Source organism: Homalodisca vitripennis, chromosome 5 (assembly GCF_021130785.1).
Source record: "Homalodisca vitripennis isolate AUS2020 chromosome 5, UT_GWSS_2.1, whole genome shotgun sequence".
Taxonomy (NCBI): domain Eukaryota; kingdom Metazoa; phylum Arthropoda; class Insecta; order Hemiptera; family Cicadellidae; genus Homalodisca; species Homalodisca vitripennis.
Window position 1 is genome coordinate 89,966,906 of NC_060211.1, and position 25,547 is coordinate 89,992,452.

The 25,547-nt window shown below is 33.6% G+C and overlaps 1 protein-coding gene and 1 non-coding gene across 3 annotated transcripts in view; both read left to right on the forward strand.

Moving 5' to 3' along the window:
• The first annotated feature begins 3,907 nt into the window (after positions 1-3,907).
• On the forward strand, positions 3,908-3,979 carry Trnaq-cug. The gene has a single exon. It is a non-coding gene; the product is annotated as a tRNA-Gln (tRNA).
• A 552-nt stretch (positions 3,980-4,531) lies between these two features.
• Positions 4,532-25,547, forward strand: part of LOC124362493 (tyrosine-protein phosphatase non-receptor type 13-like) — a 55,768-nt gene continuing 34,752 nt past the window's right edge. The window contains exons 1-4 of one of the 2 annotated variants that reach the window (XM_046817049.1): positions 4,532-4,604; positions 17,354-17,437; positions 20,572-20,681; positions 23,059-23,227. In XM_046817049.1, the coding sequence (XP_046673005.1) occupies positions 17,408-17,437; positions 20,572-20,681; positions 23,059-23,227 (309 nt within the window). In that variant the 5' untranslated portion in view covers positions 4,532-4,604; positions 17,354-17,407. Of the gene's footprint in view, positions 4,605-17,122; positions 17,438-20,571; positions 20,682-23,058; positions 23,228-25,547 lie in introns of those variants that run through there. The other variant, XM_046817048.1, reaches the window with a different exon arrangement.

The following is a 25,547-nucleotide window of genomic DNA, read 5'->3' on the forward strand; positions in this document are numbered from 1 at the left end:
CATTCCTAATAAATATATGAAATTTAAAAGCTTTTAGCATATCTCTGAAATAAGAAGATATTTATAATCTACAAATATTTTATGATGTCATTCATATAGGCTAATATATCTGTTATATTATGTGAATTTAAATAACGAATAAAATGCGTCATTAACAGTGGATCCAGGCTGAGTTGAATAAGGAAACTGGTCATACTGTTAAAATAAAACTGTAAAAATGATTTGACTATTTATTCTACACTTTCGTATGTCGTATAATTTAGTACTACCATCTTCATTCGAAGCTTATCTCTGTGCTTGGTATCTTCTGTATTTCACAGCCTCTATGGAATCGTTGAAATTAGGAATAAACGTTTATCCGTTTATATAGAATAATCATTCAAATTTCACATAATTAGGTGTAGTCAAACTATAATAAATTGTACGCACTATATAAAATCATGTTAAGGGCTTTGAATAATAATTGTTACTTTGTTATATGAATATACGTCATAAACGTATCTTCAAACAACGTATTATTGATATTTTTGTAACTCTTGAGACAAAATTATGTGAGATTAAAAAAGCATCGAATATGGCAACCACAGTTCACATCGTATGAAATATAGTATGTGGTTATGGCAAAAAATAGTATTTCCTCATTACGTGGAAAATCTATAAAGTGGAAACTTACTGTCTCTAACTAAACAACTGTATGTGCATACCTGATTTAATTGCTTATAACGAACATAACGATGCGGTGTTGACCCCAGTAAGGTAAGATTGAAGATGTGCCACCTTATTAAGCAGGAGAAGCAGCCAAAGAGGTCATGAAAGTAAAATCAGAACCATCTATCTCTGAAACAGGTTAGATCCCTGCTAAGTGAAGCATTTCTGACTATTATTGTACTGTCATTAATACTCTTTACGTCTGTTCATTGATAGTTTTATTGTCCTCACTAAACGTGCATTTTATATAATGCTTTACTAAATCATGGCTTTTCTTTAATTAAAGTGACACGAATCTTTATTTTCTTTACAATTAAGTATAGAATATGTTATGCCACGAAGATTTTAACGTTTTGTTTGATTGTAGATTTATACTTAGTCAGTTAATTCACAACATTGTGCCAAAATACTATTTTAGAAAAGATAAAGACTTAGCCTATAAGGTCATAACGGTCGATGGCGAAGTTATTACCAACACAGAAACTACTTGTTGCCTGCCTAAGCTTTAGCAGAGCATCGTGGGGCTGACAAATGCCATTTTGTCTGTCTGTTTGTCTATCTGTTTATCTCTCCGCACGATATCTCAAAAACAAACTAATCTATAGATTTGAAATTATGCGTGAATCTTAATTTTTATATGAGGAACACTGAGTTCGATTTTAGTGCGTAGATATCCATGGAATTTGGCTGGGCGTTAGCGAACATATTTATTTATATTGGTCTCATAAGTAACCGTGATGGAAACAAGAAAATAGCTGAATAACGAAATTTGTCAAACAACTGTGTACTATAATATGAAATTTTAACAAATGGGTTTTTATTCATAGAGTAAACAGAAAATATAATAGACTGAGGTCAATAATAAAAGTCGCTGATAATAATTTACTTCAGCGGACTCTTACGTTGTCTTACCCTCGTTAGCTCGTAAATAACGGTTGAGCATAAAAGTGACAGTGTTTTATTTATTTTTTCTATCTACGCATATAATATATAAATATTAGATTACCTCACCTGTACAGTCTCTAACCATCCGGACAAGATGTGCAATAATTGTTCATCTCCGTATCTAATGTTAACCTAAATTTTGTAAACACATTTTAAATTGAGATTTTTTGACCACATGTATTATTACTACTGGCTCCCATAAGCTATTTTATCAGCAAAACATCAAAAAACAAAACCAAAAAGTGTTTATTGTAGTCTGAAAATTCAGAAGTAATAACTGCAAAGGAATATACATCTTTTATTATACTTGAACCACATTAGTGGTCCTATTACAGGACTACTTGTACTAAGCCAAATCTTCTTTCTGGAGGTGCTATAATTTTCATGTCTTTTATAGTTAAAGTTTTCAACTGAGCTGAACAAGCAATGACTAACTCGCATACCTCCAACAAAGGATATTATCTGGATATTATATTATATTATATTATATTCTCATGAGGAGGCATGATAGAATCATAAATTAATTTTTTTAACGAGTTATCCTATCGTATTACGCATAGACACTACAAGTGAATGTGTTTATAAATAAACTGTTAACTGATTGAATGTAAACCTACTCCATTCTTTAAAACCCATTTTACACGTTTATAATGATTTAATGAAGGGTTATTAAAAGATAAGTCTATACATTATGAAGATATACGAATATACAGGATGAGTTTTGAATATCTCCACTCCTAATTTTTCTAGTACCTATATTTAGACATCGACTGAGTGCCACCACTGACCATTGTTGAATAGAAAGTACTTAGTTTTGATTATGTTCATATAAAACGGTCGCCATCTTGGACCCACAAGATTGGATGAAGTGTTTTACAGGTTGTATTGTACACAATTGGATATCCTACTTTTTCACTGACGATCCCACCCCGTTTTTAAAATTCTTTATTCGTTCTTGGGATATTGCTACTTTTAGGAGTAATAAGAAGCCAACACGTGTATGCTACTACTACTCCTACACATTTAAGGGACAACTTAAATAAAATAATTTATAGCTCATTAATAGATTAATTCTCATTAAGTGAAATAGGTGTTTAAACTGGTACCAGTCGACCTCTTTGAGTGTTTTTGGTGACATTTAAACACTGTATAATCATTAAAGACGCAGAGACTGCATTTTAACTTGACATCAGATCACATAAACCCACCTTTCATCCGGCTGTGATGAGGGGATACTAAAAATGTAGTAAACTATTAATAAAAGTGTTAACAAATTATTAAAATTTGCTTTTTTAAATAAATAAACAAATACGTTGTTCCGTATTATATTCTCATCATTGGTTAAGTTATATGTTTAAGAGAAGCGTGAAATAGCTAGCAACATTTTCTTAATATTTAATTTTTGTATAGTAAATAATTACTTGTCTTTATCATTATTGCCTTGCTTTAACGATTTCTTAACCTTAATTTAATAATATATAAACAGAGTGTCCCATAATCCTCTGAAGACATTTCTACCACATTATTGCTTAGATCAAGACAAACTAATTTCAACATATGAACATACGTCTTGTGCTTAGTTTACTATTTGTCTTGAAACTTAGTATCTTAAAAACTAATAAATTAAATCTTACCAAATTCTGTTAAAATTTTACTTAGGAAAATATTTTGATATTTTCTTTAATAATTTCAAAATGGTAGTCATTAATTAAAGCTTTTTAATTTGGAATATCTTGAAAATCAGCAATTTTACTTAAGAACTACAAGAATAACATATTTTAGTGGATTTTATCACAAATCTAATGACACTAAAATTATTTAAATATAAAAAAATAACTGATTTAGAGCAGATTTACTTTAGTGAAACACTGTCCACATTGGGGTTGGTCCAGACAGACAGATGGGAAACTAAGCACTGTAAATCTATGGTCATATGGTGAAATGTGTTTATTTTGGCCTGAGCAATAATGTGGTATACCTTTGTCCAGAGAGTGACGGGACATTCTGTATATCCATTTTTCATGTGGATATACCAATGGATAAGTTAATAACCGCTTTATTTCTCTGGATCCAAATTATAAAAGTAAAAATGTAGAATTTATCGTATTACACTGACGCATCACTTTTTAAGTGATTATTATTGGAGATGGACAACTAATAACGATGACTAAGCAATAGTTAAAAAAAGAGAGATAATCGCCTTGAAGAATAGGCGTGGGGTGAAAATGAATGGTTACATTTAGCAAATTACAAGGGTCCCATGGTGTAATGGTTAGCACTCTGGACTCTGAATCCAGCGATCCGAGTTCAAATCTCGGTGGGACCTTTAGATCTTTTTGTTGCTGTAATTTTCATTGTATGAACAAACATTTTAGATTATACAGTTTTACATTTGTTTAAGATGTGGAGCGCATGATCTAATTTTTTTTTCATTTTTCACTTTTTAACCTTCACAATTTAACCTTTTTCAAACCATATACATACATCTGGATCTCTTTTTTATTCATAATAGTACTCATATATATATTGTTGAACAATATACATAGAATGACAATAGAAAAAATTCTTTGCATTTTCTTAAACTTTCAATTTCTCTCTTCCGATTTCAAGTCACTAAAATGTTACTTTTGTTTCCATCTAATTAAATAGAGCTATTTATTCTATAGGCAGGTATGTCGATAAAAAATATATAAATTTTTCGCAATATTTATATACTTTTATTAGTTAATTTTATTACGTAGGCTACTTGGTTAGTGTTTCATACAGGCAGAAAGAGTAGGCAACATAGGTGTAGGTATACTATATAACTCAATAGTATATTTAATAAATTTCAATAAAATAAACTACTTAAGTAGGTACTAATGCTGTTTCTTCTTCCAGATTTTCAACGAGATGACTCTGGGAAAATTACACGCAAGCAGAAGATAGCAGTTACAGATAGCTCATTATAGGTAAGTTACAATTCATCAATCAGATGGTGATTAAGTTTCCTAATATTCTGCTTTTAAAATGTAAATTCCTTATTCTTACTCGGAAATAATAAATAAGTTATGGTGAATATTTGATCGCTTAAATTCTATTTCCTTTTTTTAAGTGATTCTAATTCCACTTTTAAAACGGTATGTTAAAAACGAATTGGTTTCCATTAAAAAAAGTATACAATTATAGCTGCAAATTACCAAACATGAAGACAAAAATGATTCAGTGATCAAGCAGTAAATATAAATATATATATATATATATATATATATATATATATATATATATATATATATAAATTTAGAAGCAGTTACTGTAGAAAGGCAAACTCTAAATTGTTAAATGTACAAATATTTATATTCGTTTGTATAGAGAAAGATTGCAATTTTTCTACGCACACTTATTTGTAGAATACAATGTATTCAAGAAGGCATACTAGATTTTATTTCACCTAAATGATTAAATTAACATATACTAGGGGAAATTGTAAATAAATAATTTAGTAATACTACTCTTAACCCGACCGAAGTGGGTAGATAGCTCTTAAATTAGATAAAATTACTAGGTTACCACAAATAAATTAGTAGGCCTATTAATTAGTAAAATAGTCGGTAAAAATTAGTATTATTACAGATAGGAGTGTCAACATTTATTTGAACGAAACAAATTGGTTGCAGAATCTGTAACATTCAAGTACATTACAAACAAATCTTTTCCTGAAGATAGAAATCCTACTAAACCCTGTAATGTGTAAATAGGAACTAAAATAATCACACAGTATTGCGGTTGCGGTTAACAGTTTTAACTATTTATTCCACCCAGAACTAATTAAGGTACATGTCATTCAACATTTTAGTTAGTAAAGAGCTGGCAATAACTTATGAAGTCAAATTATGATTTTTCATTCACATTTAGAAGCATTTTTCAAGTACATAGAACATATTTTGCTGACATGTATAAAGCTTGATAAATCTAGTAAAAGCTAATGTTATAAAACTGTAAGCAAATATGTATTTTTCATCCATATTTAAAACTGTGTAATGGATAGTGCGATAAAACAATGTTTGTGGACTAGACTACAGAGTACGGTACGTGACAACGCAGACAGTGAAGTCCAAGATAACCAAGCTAAATGTGGATTATGACGTCATCCTGGCGACGCGCCAGGTGCCAGTCAGCTGGTGGTGGTATCAGCTGACGCTGCACCACAACCATCTTTATATTCAAGTTGTATGAATATTAATGTTGTTTTAATCCCTCGCCGGATTATAATTAAGATGTAGGAAAGCTTAAAATTAACTTCCTTTAGTAATATTAAATGGATTTTTTTATCACTATACGGATACTGTGTAAACAAATTATGACGAACATAATTTAACGGACGTTGTTTTAAATATATATACCAAATAACGCCATCTTTGTTGCATTGTATTACAATGAGTAAAACTGCAATTACCATAGAATTTATTAATGATGATCCCAATACCATCACTCAGATTGAAGATTCTAAAATTGCTTAAATGCATTATAGCCTACTAAGAGTAGAAAGATAACCTAATCTATGACGAGTGATATTAACATTGCTTTAATGTATATAGATCTTCACGGGGGAAAACTACACTTATATCTGACCTTGTGTCAAGCCCCGTATACCTGGTTTTATCAAATTTATTTGTCGCGACTCAGCCCTAAATACTCATTAAAAGGGTCACTATTTGTCCCCATGCATATTCGACGCCACACGTATGGTCGCTCACTGTATAGTTAACATTCAGATCCAATATCCACTTCTAGTTTGACAAAATCATGTCAATGTCAGTTTTCTTTGTTTCACTTCTCTCTCTCGCTCTCTTTAATTGTTACACCTACTGTCCAGCACTACTTTAACTTAAATTTAGTATGGGTTTTAAAGTAATTAATGTAGATGTTAATTAATTATTGCCTGGCGTAAGATGATGACCTGAAACTGTAAATTGGAAAAGGCTATATGCAAGTTTCTCAAATTGAAAATAGTGATTTCCAAAACACGTACTATTTCTAATTAATTATTGCCTGGCGTAAGATGATAGATGACCTGAAACTGTAAATTGGAAAAGGCTATATGCAAGTTTCTCAAATTGAAAATAGTGATTTCCACAACACGTACTATTTCTACTACTATTATTGTAGATTATTTACCTTATTAAGGGGAGATCAGCAGTTTTAGAGTAAAAAATTTCAATTGTTGTTCAGCTAAAGCTAAATGAAGACCAGAATTGCAAAGGGAGCTAAGTGCCAAAAACCACACTTTTCAGGAAACGAAAAAACTTTGCATTTTCAAAACAAATTTGTATTTATATTTTATAATTATGGAGATACATTGTTTACATTATGTTTAAAATTATTACCAAGCTTTATAAAGCTATTTACTTGAATAAAAAGTTTATAAATTCCTTTCGGCAGAAGGTCCTAAGTCCAAACTACCTAACAGTGCAAAAGGATGTAAGTGCCATAAAAAGAGTTAATTTTACTAACACAGCTCCCGATAGAAGTTTCTGTTGTTTTCATCCAAGTATGGAATCATTGTGCGAAGGTCCTTTTTCTTGTTTTCTGGCAATTGAACATTTGCTGGAAGTTGTTCCAATTCTACATTTTCAATATCTTTTATTGTCTTGCCTTTCTTTACCACATACAACTTTTCCCATGGACATAGATCGTTAAAATTTTTTTGTATAATACAAAACCAGGTTCAATTTGATCCACTTTGATCACGGAAATCTGACTGATGCCTAGTTTTTTTGTACCAATGCAACTAGAAGCTGCGTTGTCAAAGTCAAAAAAGTGGTCAGCCATTTTCAAAACTTTGAAAGGCTTTGAAGGTCTAGCTTCCTCGATAACTTTCTGTAGATCTTCCATCACTTGCATTCTAGCTGACCGACACTTTTTTCGATAATAGCAAAATCTCTATCGGCAACAGAAAAACTGTGGCCGGAGAGCAGAAATTTGTGTTGAACAGACTCAAAAATACCCTTAACTACCACGTATAGGTATAGAAAAATAAGCATTCGATTTTTTAGTTGGCCGGCACAGTTGTCTCTCCAAACAACCAAATGTTTCTTGTGATTTGGGAGTAAACCAGAGTTTATAGCCTGAATAATGCAAGACGCTACCTGATTCCCTCCTGTACCTGACTGCCCCTCGTGCCACATACACATTATAACATCATTAGTGTTGGTGCTATGGATATTGAAATTGTAGCAGGAGAGTTGGCGTAAATAATACATATTGCAATGTGTCAATTTAGGCAAAGGGGATACTTTTTCTAAGTCCATTACGACCTTACAGTTTTGGCTGCCAGGTAGAGTACTGGAGATTGAGTCATTTTTCAACTCGGTTAATGCACTTTCTGGTTTTCTGTGGTGTAACTCGAGCTGCTGTTTGGCTTTGTTAGATTCCATAGCGTCATGGGTCTTAGATTGTATGTTTAAAAAATCACACCTCTTGCATGTATCGCTTCTAGGTGTTTGTTTAGTGTCATATAAGACTTCCCACTTAATCTTGCTTTCTTCTGTTTTTCTCTAAACGCCAGCTTCTTTTCACTGACATCTTCACCAACAGCACTGTTATTCAAATTGTTGGTGTCGTCAGGCATGATTGAAAGAAAACTTTATAACTTAAAATAAGAAATATGAAAAACACAGGCAAAAGCAATTACGGGTAGAGCACGCCTGTATCAACAGGAGTGGCAGGAATAGTGGTTGGACGGACGACCGCGACGGCACTTAGATCCCTATGCATTGCAAGCCCGCCCCGACGTACTACCAGCGCATTCTGTTGCATCCTATAACAACTACTAGGAATTTTTTAGGAACATAGATCACATTGCAGGGCATTGGCATGTGGACATAGATCGGTTTGCAGTGAAAAACCCATAATGATAAAAGATGGCACTTAGATCCCTTTGCAATTCTGGTCGTCAAATATTCTTTGTTTTATCCTGAATCTAAAATATATACTTGTGCATGGTTATTTTTTTATAATCGATCAATAAAAAAATAAAATAACACAATGTGTTGGGTTTTCTATGCTGCTGTAAGGTCAAATGTCATTAATTGGATCGTCTATTCCCCAACATTTGTTATAATATCTACAACTTTTTGTTCTAGTTAAATTTTTGTTGGTACACTGTTTACTCCTCTTCTTCCGATTAAAGACAATTCGCTGCTGTCTGCTATATATACTTAGTTCTGTTTACAAACCTTTGAGTGTAAACAATAGCAAAATATATTCTAGTTTGACATTGTAAGTTTTTAGTGCTGTGTTTTGGTGATAGATTACTCTCAGTGATGTTTATTTTGTGTAAAAAATATGCCAATAATTAAAAAGTTTAATATTACGAACAAATTTAAGGGAAACAGGTTTTCTAAACGCAAAAATGATCTTGAGCCTAACCTAAATTATGAGGAATATTGTTCAAATCCAGCAAGTGAAATTAGGCCTAGGCCTGATCTCAACAAACAATCATCTAGTTCCAAGAAACTAAATGAATCCAAACTACCAAAGAATTATAAAATATATGAAAATAATGACATAAATGCAATACTTAGTATACCAATATTGTCGAACCTTGTAAAACCTTTTACAAAATGCAAACATTGTGATGAAATGTTTTGTGTCTCTTTATCAGTAGATGAAAGCTATACTAATGACATAGCTCATAGGTTTATCATACAGTGTAGTCAGTACAAAATGTCAGACACCTGTATTAGCTCTAATACTGTTCAAAATTTACAAGATAAACTTGAGATATGCTTACGCTCTTCGATCAATAGGAAAGGAGGGGGCCGAGGCAAGAAAAAATTTTTGTGCCGTCATGAACATTGCCCCACCTACCACCAAAATCGAGTGTTACTATGAAAGAATTTTTCCCAAAGCCACTACAGTTTTCGAAACATATTTGAGGATGTTGAACTGACGAATCAGCTGACTTTGTTATTTGGTGAACACGTATTGTATTTGGTTCTGTGAAATTTGTTATAAACTTGCTTTTTTCTCGTGAAATAGTTCACAAACTGATAATAAGGACTGTTATTAATTGATTTCGGTTATTTTAATAATAGTTTTGATGTAGTTTACTGTTCGTAATGTAATGTTTTTTGTTCTTCCTGTTACATAACCTTGCCTTGTTTGTGTTTATGTTTTGATTGTTTACGTTTTTGTAGACTCTCATGATGCAAACAGGTTCTAGTTGTGAAAATGCTTTCACTGAAGATAGTGCTCATGTTCTACATGATCACAGTTATAATCAGACAGCAGTAATATCTACAGGTATTCCAAACTCCCGAAACTCTGAGGAGAAAGAAAGTAATGACGGCATCCACTGGCAAACAGTGACTGGTTCATTCAAAAGACCTAGGAAATTGGTTTCGAACGGTCCCGACATATCGAAGAAATTGTGTTCAAACCCAAGTAGTTTCTCATTAACTACAAATAATCGTTTCGATGCTATTGGAGGGTCAAATACGATGGATGAGAGCACCACATCGACGCCGCCGTCTCATGTTGGCGAGGATAAACCACCTCCGATCTTCGTACCCAACGTTGTAAACGTTAAGAGCATGATAACCGCTATTGAAACTGTTATCCCAAATGACAACTACACATTTAAATGCCTCAGCCAAAACAAATTCAAAGTTAATACAACAACTATTGACGGTTATCGGAAGCTGGTGCACAAACTAAAAGAGTTGCAGGTCACCTTTCATACCTACCAAATCAAACAAGAGAAAGCATATCGCGTGGTTTTAAAAAATATGCACTTTTCCACTGATGTTGCGGACATTAAGATTGCTATTGAATCCTGTGGGTTCCAGGTTCGCAACGTAATGAATATGAGACAGCATAAAACCAAAGCACCTCTTTCAATGTTCTTTGTTGATCTGGAACCAAATCCGTGTAACAAAGATATATTTAATATCGAGTACCTCCTTAATGCAAAAATTACCTTTGAACCACCGCTCAGGAAATGCGAGATCGTTCAGTGTAAGCGATGTCAAAGTTATGGACACACCAAAACGTATTGCTGGCACCCTTACAGGTGCGTTAAATGTGGCCAGAACATGACACACGGGCATGATTGAAATCCAGTGATACCCCACCCACCTGCGCTCTATGTGAGGAGAACCACCCGGCGAACTACAAAGGTTGTTCTGTGTACCGCGAACTTAAACAAAAATCGTTTCCCCCGATCAGACCCAAGGTACCTGAAAGTAAAACTCATGATCAATCACCTCGGGGAGCCCAAGAAGTGGTAAGACCTCTCAGTCCATCCACTGTTCGAATCCTGCCGGGACGATCATATGCACAGGTGGCATCCAACTCGATGTCTGAAGATAACAGTACTGAAAACGCTTTAAGTAAAACACTTAACGACTTTTTCAGCAAATTTGAAAAAATAATGATACAACAGGCTGAACAGATAGGTACTTTAATGAACCTATTGTCTTCCGTCATTTCGAAGCTAAAATGAATAATTTTTATAGAATAGCACTTTGGAACGCCAATGGCTTGAGTAACCATACTCAAGAGGTTAAAATATTTCTTGGTCTTCATAAAGTTGATATTATGCTTATCTCCGAAACTCACTTCACAGATATGACACATTTCAAAAATCCTTTTTACTCTCTGTATCACTGTAATCATCCAGATAATACTGCTCATGGTGGTAGTGCGGTATTAGTTAAAAATAGTATAAAACACCATGCCATACCTGCTTATAAGTATAATTATATTCAAGCTTCCAGTGTTGTGATTGAAGACTGGTCAGGTCCACTCACGGTATCTTCTGTGTATTCCCCTCCTCGTCATAACTTTTCATACCAGCAATACAGCGACTTCTTCAATACCTTGGGTTGTAGATTTATTGCGGGGGGTGACTTTAATGCGAAACACACCATGTGGGGCTCTCGGCTGTGCAATCCCAGAGGCCGTAATCTCCTTAAGACTATCAACGACAATAACTATCAATATTTTTCTACGGGAGAACCGACTTATTGGCCTACTGATCCCTTAAAAATTCCTGATTTGCTTGATTTCTTCGTGACTAAAGGTATTTCCCAAACGTACACACGTGTAGAATCTTGTCTTGATTTATCCTCAGACCATTCTCCATTGATCTTCACTTTAAGTTCATCTGTCATTACTACAGAGGGTCCACTGCGGTTAAGTTCTAAATATACTGACTGGGACCAATTTCGATCTCTTCTTGATGAAAACTTGCATTTACACGTTTCCTTGAAGACAAATGGTGAAATAGATGAAGCTGTTGAATTGTTTAACAGGACAGTCCAGAAGTGTGCTTGGCAATCAACGCCGCATCAACGAAATGGAACCACTAATGGCCTGAACTACCCTCTTAGCATCAAGAAAAAAATTGCTCAAAAAAGAAGACTTCGTAGGATTTGGCAAAATTCCAGGAATCCTCGTGATAAAAACAACTTCAATAGAGCGGCGCGGGATTTGAAACGTTTGTTATCTAACTTCAATAATGAAAGGTTTCAGGTTTTTACTGCAAGTCTAACTCCTACAGAAGACACGAAATATTCAATGTGGAAAACTACTAAACACATGACTAGTCCAAGAGTGCCGATTCCTCCGATTATCTTACCAGGTGGTGGCTGGGCCAAGAACAACAAGGAGAAAGCTGAAGTATTCGCTACGCACTTACGCGATGTGTTCAAGCCCAGTGACTCAGCTCAAGCTCCTGACCCAGAAATTGAATACTTATTAGAATCACCTACCCAACTATCACTTCCTGTTCAGCCCTTTACTCCCTCTGAAGTAACTGAAATAATTGTGAAACAATTGAAGCCATACAAAGCTCCTGGGTATGACCTCATTACAGGAAGGATTTTAAAAGAACTGCCGAGGAAAGCTATTATGTTTTTGACTTTTTTTCAATGCAATATTGAGAATTGAGCATTTTCCAGCACAGTGGAAATTATCGGAAATTGTCATGGTAGCTAAACCTGGGAAGCCTCCACATCAGGTTAGTTCTTATAGGCCCATAAGTCTATTGCCTGTGACTTCAAAAGTTTTTTAGAAGCTTTTTCTAAAACGATTTCAGCAAGTTATTGATAGCGGCAACCTTATCCCCAACCATCAGTTTGGTTTCCGCCAGAAGCACTCTACCATTGAGCAGATTCATCGTGTGGTCAATGTAGTGAAGGAAGATCTGGAAGCAAAAAGATACTGCTCGGCTGTTTTTCTTGATATCAGTCAGGCTTTTGATAAAGTTTGGCATGAGGGTCTCCTTTATAAATTAAACTACTAGTTCCTCATTCTTTCTTTAATGTCATCAAGTCCTATTTGTCAAACAGGTTTTTTCGAGTCAAATTTCAAGACGAATACTCCGACCTCCACAAAATTGAGGCGGGCGTTCCACAAGGCAGTGTATTGGGTCCTATCTTCTACACCCTCTTCACATCTGACATACCTGTACGAGCCGATGTCACCATGGCCACCTTTGCTGATGATACCGCTATACTAGCCTCTCATGAAGTCCCAGGAATTGCATCCCAACGACTACAATCTGAGCTGGATGACTTGTCGGAGTGGCTTGTGAGATGGAGGGTGAAGGTTAATGAAACCAAGTCCACTCATGTAACTTTCACAACAAGGCCTGCTAACTGCCCACCTGTCTCTCTTAATAATGTCCTCCTCCCCCAATCTGAAGAAGTGAAATATCTGGGTATGCATCTAGACCGAAGACTAACTTGGCGTTCTCATATCTGGCACAAAAGATTATTTTTAAACTCAAAATTCAAAAAAATATCCTGGCTTTTAAACAAGAGGTCGAAATTATCATTAAGAAATAAGTTGTTAGTATACAAGGTGATTTTGAAACCTGTTTGGACTTATGGTATACAGCTTTGGGGTACAGCCCCAATAGTGCGTCAGTTACACGTCTGAAGAGACACTCAATCCTGGACTTACCTCTTAGATTCTAATTTCAAACTTTCTTGTTTATTTGTGTTAGCTCTATCGCTGGATAGAGTCTAACTCGTGTTAATTTATTATTTTATCTAATTTACTTATTGTTCTAAGAATGTCTGAACAGATTGTAAATAAAATTGTCAAACAAAAAAAAAATATTTGAGGAGATCAGCTGAGGAAGCAGTTCAAGAAAATAGTGATGACAAAGACATAGCAGCAGCTTTTGCTGGCACGTGGCAAAAGCGCGGTCATACATCTTTGAACGGAGTGCTGACAGTGACTTCATTTGACACAGGTAAGGTGTTGGATTTTTAATCCTTTTCTAAATTTTGCATTTCTTGTGCCAGAAATCAGTACAAAGACAAACCTTATGAATTCGAAGAACAAAAAAGTGTGCAAATCTAATTATAAAACTCGAGCGGTGGAATGGAAGTAAAGGGTGCTGAGGCTGTGTGCAATATAGATCCGAGGGCAAGTTAGGCGTTCGATACACCAAATACCTGGGAGATGGCGATTCTAAAGGGTTTTCGGCTGTTTTAGAGAGTATGCCATATGGAGAAGAGGTGGAAATAGAGAAGCGAGAATGTGTGGGCTATGTCCAAAAACGCCTTGGCACAAGACTTAAGAATTTAAAGAAAGAAATGAGGGGGGGAACTGAGTGATGGTAAAGGTTTGGGTGGAGCAAGAAGACTAACTAATGCTGAAATTGATAATTTGCAACGTTATTACGGTTTATAGCCATTAGGAATAACGCCACTGATGTTAAAAATGAAAGATGCAGCATGGGCTGCGTACTTTCATAAAATTACGTTGGACCAAAATCTACGACATGAGCTATGCTCTAAAGGTGAGACATCGTGGTGTAAATTTAACAAAGCACTTGCTAATAAGAGTTAGTATAATCATAAGAACTCTCTACCTGAGCCAGTTATGCTTGCTATCAAGCCTATGTATAAAGCCCTTTCTAAAAAAGCGTTATTGAAGCGTTGCTACATGGTAAAACGTAAAACCTGAATGAAACTGTCAACCAGTGCATCTGGAAAAGACTGCCTAAAACTGAATTTGTGGGACTAACAATACTCAAATTAGGAGTTTCAGATGCAGTTACATGTTCTAATGAAGATGTTGTATTAAAAATAAATGTACTTCAGTTATCGGGTTTTGGGCCTGGAAAATACACAGTGACAGGTCTAAAATCAATCAAACGCCGTATAATTTTAAAAACAGACAAGTAAATAAGGGGAAAAATAAAAATAAGAGAATAAGGAGAAGGCTTTTGAAAAGGTTCAGGGAAGAAAATGAAGAAGAAACTGTTAAAGACTACTGTGCTGGTGGCTTTTTAAAGGTAGACTAAGAATGTGATCTATCTAGTTCTTGCTTTAAATGCGTTTTTTCCGAAATTGTTACTTTTGAACATACAGGTACTCATATGTCTAAAAGTAACAATGCTATAATACTGAAATGAAATGTTTTTGCATGTTCAGTATACGTTAACTGTCAGAACGTATTATAATTATCCTCCTCCTTTGAAAAATTGTAGAAAGTTTACTAACAAAACATTTTTTTATTCTAAATAATAATTTAATTAAAAAATATTATTTGTTATTTAAATTGCACTAAAGTAGTACACAATTTTCCAAATGTTTGTGTTAACACACGTAACAAATTTCATAACCATAGCCTCAGCATGTGAGTAGTAAATTATTGTACTTAAATAAACCTGTGTTCGCCCTTTAAAATAACACTAGGAGTGCTAAGCGATGATCTCCCCTTAAGAGATAAATATGATAGTTTTTTTTCTCTCTTTTTTAAGCCTCAGCTACACAGCTATGTAGGCTTCGATATTCACTGGTTTATCTCGTGTCTATACATGATTGGCCCTCCCCGGGATTTGAACCCGTGATCTCTCAGTTAGAGAGCCGAGACTATAACCATTAGTCTACAGAGGAGGGCAATATGATAGTTAACTTTATAGTTTTCGTAATGGATAATTTAACAACTGGGCCACCTACAGCAGCTAATCTTTAGATGCTAATATATATGATGTTTGTCAAAGCGTTGGACACAACATATTATGGTGAATACAGAGTGTACGGTCCTGCACTCGTAGTTGAAGGAATACCTTTAATCTTAATGAAATTTAAAGCTAAAATGTGTACTGTCTTTTATAATGAGGTTACTCAGTAGTTTTACAGGGCTCTTACTTTTGATAAAACCTTTTAAATTTATTTGTGAACGAATTACTTGCCATAATAATACACACGAAAGTATTTTATAACATTTCTTCATATTAGGATGCTGTATTAATCCAGAGGTCAACTATACGATGCTGTTATGGTATGGAATAAACGTTGAGATGTGCTCCGTTATTACCCTTTATTGGAACAAGTCTATCTTTCACTCATTCAGTTGTAGCATCAAGAATAGGTACCTATTGATGATTGCTGGTATGTTATTGAAATTAAGGCATGAAATCACTCGTGACCTTTCTTTTTCTTACAGCATAGACTAAATGTGAGAAAGGGCTAACAGATATGTATTGTTAGTTTTAGTAGTTGCCTCCATAACGCACAATTTCTAGTCACATTACAAGTTTTTATGTCCCACAGATCCTGGACAATAGAAGTATTATTTGATCCCCCTGTATAATATCAGCATCAGATCTGGGTTGGAGAAAATATTGATTTGATTTTTATAGTAGTATTTCTTGACGTGGAATATTCCATAACGTCATGTACTAAGCACTAGTCTAAATACTACTGAATTTAGGAACTGAAAAAAGGATAAGCTCAATGTGATATGAAGCTTAATAGTCGGTGCATTTAACATTATAACACTTTTATATACACTTTCAAATGTCTCCGCATTTTGTCTTCACTTTGTAAAAGAAATGTATATAAACATTTCTTCGGGTGAACTTGCATCCTAACCATATGAGCGATCTGCTCTGTTAGGATAGCTGTAGAGATGTGAATTTTTTATTTGTAGTGAAGAAGCCATCATTCGGTTTGAGGTAATGTGACGACAAGAAACACCTGATTTATATGTGATGAAGAAGCCAGTCTGCCCGCATTGTATGGAAAATTTCACATTGTATTTTTATAATGGTTAATTAAGTGCCTTGCAATGTGTTTTATAAGAGTAATATATTAAAATGTCCATTTAGAACATGTTTGTTTCTTTTTTATAATTTTCATTACTTCATCTTGGAGTCTTCCATACATCAACAGATGTATAAGGGGAAGTACAAGAATAAAATTTTACCATATAGATTTTTTTTTATTCAATATTCTAAAGGACTCCCCTACAAACATTCTACTAGATCCTTATTATTTCCATACAGAAATGGTTAATCATATTAATTGATCAGTTAAAACCTTAAATTTGTACTAAATAGATATTGGTTCTTATATAGTGAATATAATTTTGGATTGGTCTTATTATTTTGTTATATTGGATATTCTGATGTCTTTGTGTCTAAAATAAAAAAGGGCAAAAAAATTAAACAACAGTCAAACAGTGTCAAGTAGTTTGAGTTTTGTTTATCTGGCTGGATCTATTGTTTGTTTACATGGTTGTTGGAGTGTCTAATTTTCAGTAATATTGAACATTATCGATGTTTTATTTTATTATAATTTGGAGGTTCAAAAACTAATCAATTTTTATTGACAACGCTAAAAAGTGTTGGTAAAATCAAATTAAAATATGCTTATTTGTGTGGTTCCCAACCTAGGAATTTTTGTTTCAGAGATTTCTTGTCCTAGCCTAAGGCCAGATTATTAGTTCCTATTGGTAATGCGAAATGGCTGCTGTAGACCATAATAATCCAAACGTGAGTATTATCACTTAGAGCATAAATGTATCTTTACATAACCTTGTAATCTTTGGTTCTATTTTTTGTTAGTTGGAATGTTTTTGAAATTAGGCTAAGTAACAAAGGTTTTTGTAGTATTGACCATATGTTTTTGTTATTTACCCTACAATGGGATAAGAAAGTATACAGAAGAATCTCCACAGAAAAATACTTCATTACACTATGCTTAGGCTATTTTATTACTTTTGAATGCAACCAGACCAGAAGTGAATAGCCTAGACTAGACCCAATCCTGAATAATGTTTACTTTATTACCTAGTAGTAGTAGGTAGGGTACGATAAGCGGACCCGGTTTTTTATATAGAAGAATGTAATCATTGATACCTAATATTCACATTTCAAACTCTAGACTATCAATTGATATAAAAGTATCTATAGTCCTAAATAACAATCATATGTTTTAAATTAAAATATGAATTTAATATTTACAATGATCAAACAAATTATTATTACCAGAATTAGGAAAACTGAAGACGACCATATTTGCTCCTCTCACAGTTAGAGTTGTTTCTTTCCCACAAATTTCACACAATGGGTTTTTCGGTACGAGTCCATGTTGAAGCCACGAAAAAACATGTCTTATCATTTTTCAAAACAATGTCGTTTAGTTTTCTAAAATTGACTGCAATTTTTAATTATCAAATTTTATTTATTTATTTATTTCAACGGGAGAAACCCAATACATAAAAAAATATACAATGAAAAATTTATAAGTGGTGGCTAACATGCATAAACTGATGAATGACTAGGAGCTACGTATTACTTACAAACAAGCACATAATTAATTGATATCAAAACAAAACAATTTACTTATGTATAATTGATATATTACCTTACGTGTATTGTTTGAAAGTGTTTACAGCTGTTGATATATGATATTTTAGTTAATTATTGTTCAAAATAATTAATCAGTATCGATTGATTATATCAATGGTTATAATGAAGTAATATCGTTTGCCAATTTCAATATAAAAAACTGGGTCCGCTTATAGTACCTTACCCAACCTATGTTACCTAAAACGATCTTAACTCACTTTTAATAATTCCTTATAATAGTATGCTTTCATTTCCATAACAAAAATTGTAGATTGTCGCAGACAATATTTGCACACAATTTATTTATTTATTTCCAACGGCAGCAGCCATTATTACAATTGATTCCAATAAGTACATGCATAATACAAGTTAGCAAAACGACAATACTTCTATAAATATTAATTAATAAATACGCCAACTTATAAATTATACAAATTTGCAAGTTTGAAGAAAACATGCAGTTGCTATTAAGTTACTACATTATATAGATATAAAAAATGTACTGTAGAAGAACAATGCAACCAGACTAGAACAACAAATTTTAACTCGCATATAAAAATATATAAATGATCAACAAAAATAAATATCTAAAACGTAACATAGCATAAAACATAACAGAATTTATTAAAGTATTTTGATTTTAAGTTATGTCTTTAATAGTCCATTGGTCTAGAAAACAGAGGAATCAGCATTTCTGGGGAATCAGCAAATACATTAAAAACTAGATTATTACATTACAATTTCAATAACATAATTGTAACTATAACATTACGAAATAACAAAACCAATTATGGCCTACATAAGTAAAAGTTAATAGTTTCCCCAGATAACAGTGAGCAACCACTTTTGTGAAGTGGAGGAAATTATTCTCCCCATGAGTAATCAGGAACCAAACCCACATGTATATATATGGAAATATCTCATATAATTTCCTCATATTAATCGCAATTTTTAAATTCTCCAAAAATTAATTATTTCTTGCTGTTTATTGCTTGCATTAAAAACTACTACTTACTTACCAAGCTGAAATCATATGTTCAAAAATTGTAATATTGAATTATTCATTCGGATAAAAACAATCAATCCATTAGATAATATAAGTAGAATAACGAGTGTAGGTGACTTATTGAAGTGAACCCCAACATTTTCATAACCAAACACGGTATAACATTTAACACAATTGAATTATGTTTCCAGGCTTGAACTTTGCCTGTGCAAGAATTAATAGTAGAGTGTGATATGTGGGCCCAATTTTTTAATATCGATATTAACACATGGTATTGCATAATTAAACCGATCTATACTATCAATAAATACTGATTAGCATGTTCAAGCCCAGCCCTATTTCAGGCTATAGCACCCAAATCCCAAACTTAATTTTGTTTAGTCCATTGCATTCATTTAGCATTATAATTACGGAATATAGACCTAATAACTTTCATGAAAAATACGTTTTTTAGTAAAAAGTACTCTGTTGGTACTGTTACGCATCGGTACTAATAGTGTGGACACTGCGTCACACTGACCAAATATTCGGGTTGAAACTCTTGATATACACCATAAAATCATATACTACGTATGCTAATAAATGAGTTGTTATCTATTTATAAAGTCATTTTGTTGCTCCATTCTGTTGAGTATAACACCTCATAAGAGGCTTCACCTTGTACGAGGATCAGATGTTGGAATTGAAAGGGTAAAGTTAACTCCTGTGCTACACAGAAAATAGAATTTTGTCTTAGGAGGCTAAGAGAGATTTATCTAAGTATTTTGTTGTAATCTTGCTACATTTATGCTTTTATATTAGACCTATATGACTATACCACATTTTTCAATGACACACTGAGCAAAATTCAATGATTTCATAATATATTGTGCAATCTAGTACAAGTTTTTTTTTTTTTTTAATTTTAAAAAAGGCAAATAAAATATGAATAATTTTATTTTTAACATTCAAATGCATTTATGTTTTAATGAAACTGTGTTAGCTATGTTTTATTTAATGTGAGCCAGAATGAATGAAAAGTTTTCATGACACAGATTGATTCAACGTGAGAACTTGGATTAATATGTTATGATTTAGATTCTCTCAAAACTGAAGTTTATTGTAACAAATCTACTATTTTAAAAATTATGCGTTATTTCTTTAAGGATACTTGTGTTTAAAAAACCCTGTGTATTTCCAAATTTAAAAAATGATTTTCGTAGACAATTAAGTGGGGCAATATATTATTAAATTTAATTAGGTAACTTAAACAATTCAATTGTGATTACAGAATGGATGTGGGACATGGCCCCGGGCTGGTCTGCAAGGGTTTGTACCACCTCAGGACAGGGGATCGACATTGCCTTCTCCTCAAGGGAAAGGGACTCTCCAAATAAATAGGTGTGTAATACATTTTTTATTTTATAAAACAACATGAAATAGGTGTTTTTAAAGATTAAATCGTATAGGCCTAATTGTACCTTATTTCCATAAACTGGATTATTAATTAGTTAAACAGGGTGTTCTATAACTCTCTGGACAAAGGTATATCACATAATTGCTGAAGACAAACACATTTCACCATATGAATATGGGTCTCTGGTGCTTAGTTTCCCATCTGTAGGTATGTGTGTGATATAAAATATTTTTATCTTAGAAACTAGTAAATTTAATCCTATCAAATTTGAGTTAAATGTCTATCTATGGAGGCCGTCATTTTTAGACAATTGTATTTATCAGATACCAACATAACCTTCAGTATGAAAAATAACAGACTTTATTTAATCTATTTTGAAATTTACAAGTCATAACAATGAATGGCAATTGTATTCTGCCTTCCAAAAGAAAGCGACATTAGCTAGAAACGAGTTGATTGCATCACCACCAGTCACCGATACTTCCAATCGCCATATATATTCCGTCAAATATGAATCTAAATTATGATGACGAGCGGTACCTTTTTGCATCTTATTTCTCCATTTAGCACTTCACCACATCCATTCTACCTGTTGGGTATTTGACCAGTTTCTAGACCTTTGAAATGGTACTTGTGGTTTACCGTAAAATTTATAAATCCTGCTTTCTTGAGTTCTTTAGTTAGAACCTTACCAATAATCAGACAATTTTTGTTCCTAGTTCAATATTAGTTCAAAAATATTAACAAATTTAATTTAATTTGTTAATATTTTTGCATCATGTTTCGGAACTTTGATTAGAAATTGTTGGTCTGTTGCACGGTGCAAACTGCCCAATACCTATGGCTGATGCAACACTCTATTAACATTACTTTTCTGCTTAGTGAAGTCCGCAAAGTCAATGTCAACAATTTTTCCTTGTCCGCCAATTTTCCCACAGTTCTTATTTTCCACTGAAAACACACATAATTCCCACCGACAACAGTTTTTCCAGACATATCCAACTGTTTCTCACACCATTTTACTGGTTTTTGTTCCTCAGCCGAAAAATATATAAAATGAACCATTGTGGTGTAGGATAAATGTAATATCTTGAAATCAAGTACCAATTCTTGGAATTATTCTGGGACAAATTACATTGCCAGAACAGGTATTTCATTCGAAAATACAGTTTAATTTTTTTTGTATTGGCGCACACTTTTGTTTTAGGCAATAAATGCCATTCTGGAAGGAATTAAAAACTTCCTCTTCAGTTCAAGGTTAATCCCAGAGGTGAAGATAATCATTCATGATGAAATTATAAATTAGTCGAGTGGGCAATAATCAATGTAAACAAAAGCTAAAAGAACAATAATTAATGATTTGATAGTGACAAGTGATTCCATCCGTCTAGGCTTACTTCTAGGTTCTCATGTCTAGACCTACTTGATGGCAATTTGGTGATAGGAAGTACGACTCATCAGGTATTTTTCGATTCATAATGAAACTAGGAAAGAACTAGTAACATATAACGAAGTTTATTTTGGTCCCCAATAAGGAAAACTTGTCTAAAAATAGGCCTAGTGGCCTCTGGATAATACCAATGTACCGTTTATGGAAACAAGACAACTTACGACAAAACATATTACAATATTATCTTTAATTACAAAATGGCGGCCATTATAACTTTTCAACTTTTGAATATCTTAAAAACCAGCAATTTTACTAAAGAATACAGGAATAACATTTTTATGGATTTTATTACAAATCTAATAGCATACAAATTATATAAATGTAATAATAAATTTCACTGAATTGCAGCAGAGTTACTGTGACAAGACACTGCCCAGACTGAGAATCTTAGAAGAAAAAAAAAAGATAATTTAACATTAATTAGCAGCTCCAGAATATATCCTTATACCTAATATAAAGTTACATTTTAAAAAATACATATTTTGTAGTTGGGGTGTTTCAATTTTAATAATTGTACCAGTTGGTCCAATATTTAATTTCTGTAAACATAATTAATTATTTTTATATTAACCCTAGACCTGTACAATGTTAAATGTTGGTCTTCCCTTTTTTTCAGCACTTTGCAAGGTTTTTTTTAATCACCATATGTACAAAATTTGCTCCTATTATATATTGTTATACAGGAATGTCAATGTGACAGAGGTTAATTATGGTATATAATCATTCTTTAGTAATAAAAAAACAAATATAAAATGGTTAATCCAGATGTTTATTTTGGTTGGAATTTCAGGCAAGATTGAAAATCTTGTGCAGCAATTAATTAACACGTTAGAGTCTGACAGATAATAATAATTATTGATTATGTAATGAACACCAAACACTGTTTGTGGCTAACTGATGATGTATTCCAGAGTGGAGAAGAAGCGTCACCCCGTGCAGCGGGCACCATCGCGACTGTACCATGTGGACAGAAGCAACCCCCGACAGGACAAGTACCGAGGTCCCACCACTTGCATCGGCCCAGAGTTTGTGGTGAGGGCTGCTAACCCACCCCGCATTATACACATTGGAGACATCAAGGTAAACAGTTTTAGGACTAATGAGTGCTATTTATAACGGGTAGACCATACCATATAACCTACTTTCAGTTTTAATCCTTGACACGCCACTAATAAATACTTTCCTATAATGCCAAGACAAGTAAACAAAATTTGTTGCTTTAAGTTGAAAGCTAACTTTTATTATAACTAAATTATAAAAGGTAAAATTTGTACGATGAAGAATAACGAGATACGTAGTAGACGCGCACTCGTGACAACAGAGAAAACAGTAATACACACCACGGATATGTTTGGTTATGGCTCTATAGGAGACGCAGAACTGATGAGCAGGTGGTCGAGAGATAGACAAAGTGAGAAGGTCGTTTATAAATACTTCCTTGGCAACCGCGATAAGCACGGAGCGTGCACCGGCCATTTTGAAGGCCTTTTGTGGCTAACTAAAAAACTCTCCAAGAGACATGATGTATTATATCGGATATAACTGTATTTGACGTTTTGGTCAAAGTCTACCATTCTAATATATCCATCTATGGCGTGGGAGGGTTAAAGCTACTATACAATACACTGAAACATTAGTCCTACGTAACTTAATTTTATTGTTTTTGTTATTTTTAAAATTCATGATGAAACTCAATTTAGACTTTATGAGAGAATTGGTTTATTCAGAATCATGTGGTAGAGAAATATTACTTTGCATTACTCTACACTGAGCCATCTAGACCAGTGGTGTGCGTTTGACCTAGAGCTGGAACCTTAATATAAACTCTTATGGATTGTACTGGAAATGTATTATTAGAATAATGTACTAAAATTAACAATATTAATTTATTTTATAACTAACCAAGAACGCTTAAGGAAATTAAATAAAACATTTTTAAAGGGAATTGACCCTACTTTAATTGTTTGGACTCTGTTGTTTTCTTGTTCTCATATTTAGTTATAAATAGTGAAATATGGCTCCAATAAAATATTAAGAAGTTCTTCGGATGACTACATATGTTTTACATTTAGATTTTGGTTAGGTATTATATTAATAACAAATTATTAGGAAAATATGCGTAAAGTTTTGTTGTGCATTCTAAAATTCAAAAAATCTGTGTGTGCAAAACCACTTGTAATATACGGTTTTAGCAATGTTACCTTAGAAATGTCACCTTGTTTCCTACCAACCCTTCACCTTACACTTGTTTGGTTCTCTGCACATATCTATAGTTTTTGAAGAAAGTGCAGAATAAAACTAACAGGAGATTGACCCTTAACCCTTAGAGCTTGGCAGGCCACTTTGTTAGCTCATAACAGATTTCCCACTTAGCTCACTTGTAATCAATTGTTCCATCAAATCAGCATGCCATGTGTAGTGGCTGGTTCTGTTCTGAGTCTCTATCCTGGGGATCCCCCAACTGTATTGGAGTGTAAGGGTTGATCGATAGATTTAGTCTACTGTAGGGATGACTGTTGGAGTTGGTAGAGCTTTCTAAGAGTTAACCCATTGCGGATCAACGACGTGAGGGTGACGCGGAGCAAGGCGTGGACCAAAAGCACAATGACGTGACCCTCACGCGGATGACGTGGTACGGATGACTCATTTGTTTTGAACGCTTATCGCTGTTATAAGCCTCGGAGATATTTATAGTCTGTTTTCCTGGACTGGCTTCCTATCTTATCTCTGGTACTCGTCCACAAATACTCCCCTCGTTATCGGTCAATAACGTTATTATTTGCGACAAATTGTTTGTCTGAGGCGTACAGCCGTGGTGTTCGATTTTCCTTTGCCTCGTGTGCGTGTACGTAAATAAAATGGGTGACAATTTACAATCATCTGAATTAGATAGACTATTATTAGAAAGTGGAAGTGACGAAAGTGATATCGATAGTGTTATAGAGGATGGAGACGGTTCTATCACGTGTATTTGTCCACCTTTTCATAATTACGCAGATACTAATGTTGACAGTGATGAGCGGGCTAGTGACCATGATTCAGATGTTCAGACTATTTCAGACATTGTTCCTGGGACACCACCGGATGTGGAAACTCTATTACAACATAATTTCAATATCAATAAAAACGCTCAAATTAGTGCTTCCGAGGATATTTATGAACCTCAACCTGGCCCTTCAACCGCTCCGGATCCGGTCCTGAGGGAAGAGTCCAACTCACCTACTCCACCTGCTGCTGCTTCTGTAGGTAAACTCCGTATAAAGTTCAGTAATAAAATTGTAGACAGTCTCATAATAATAATAAAATAATAATAATAATCTCATAATAATAAAATAATAAGACAAAATACAGTCTAAATACAGTGTAAATATTTTGTAAATATTAGATTAGTTGTTTCTTG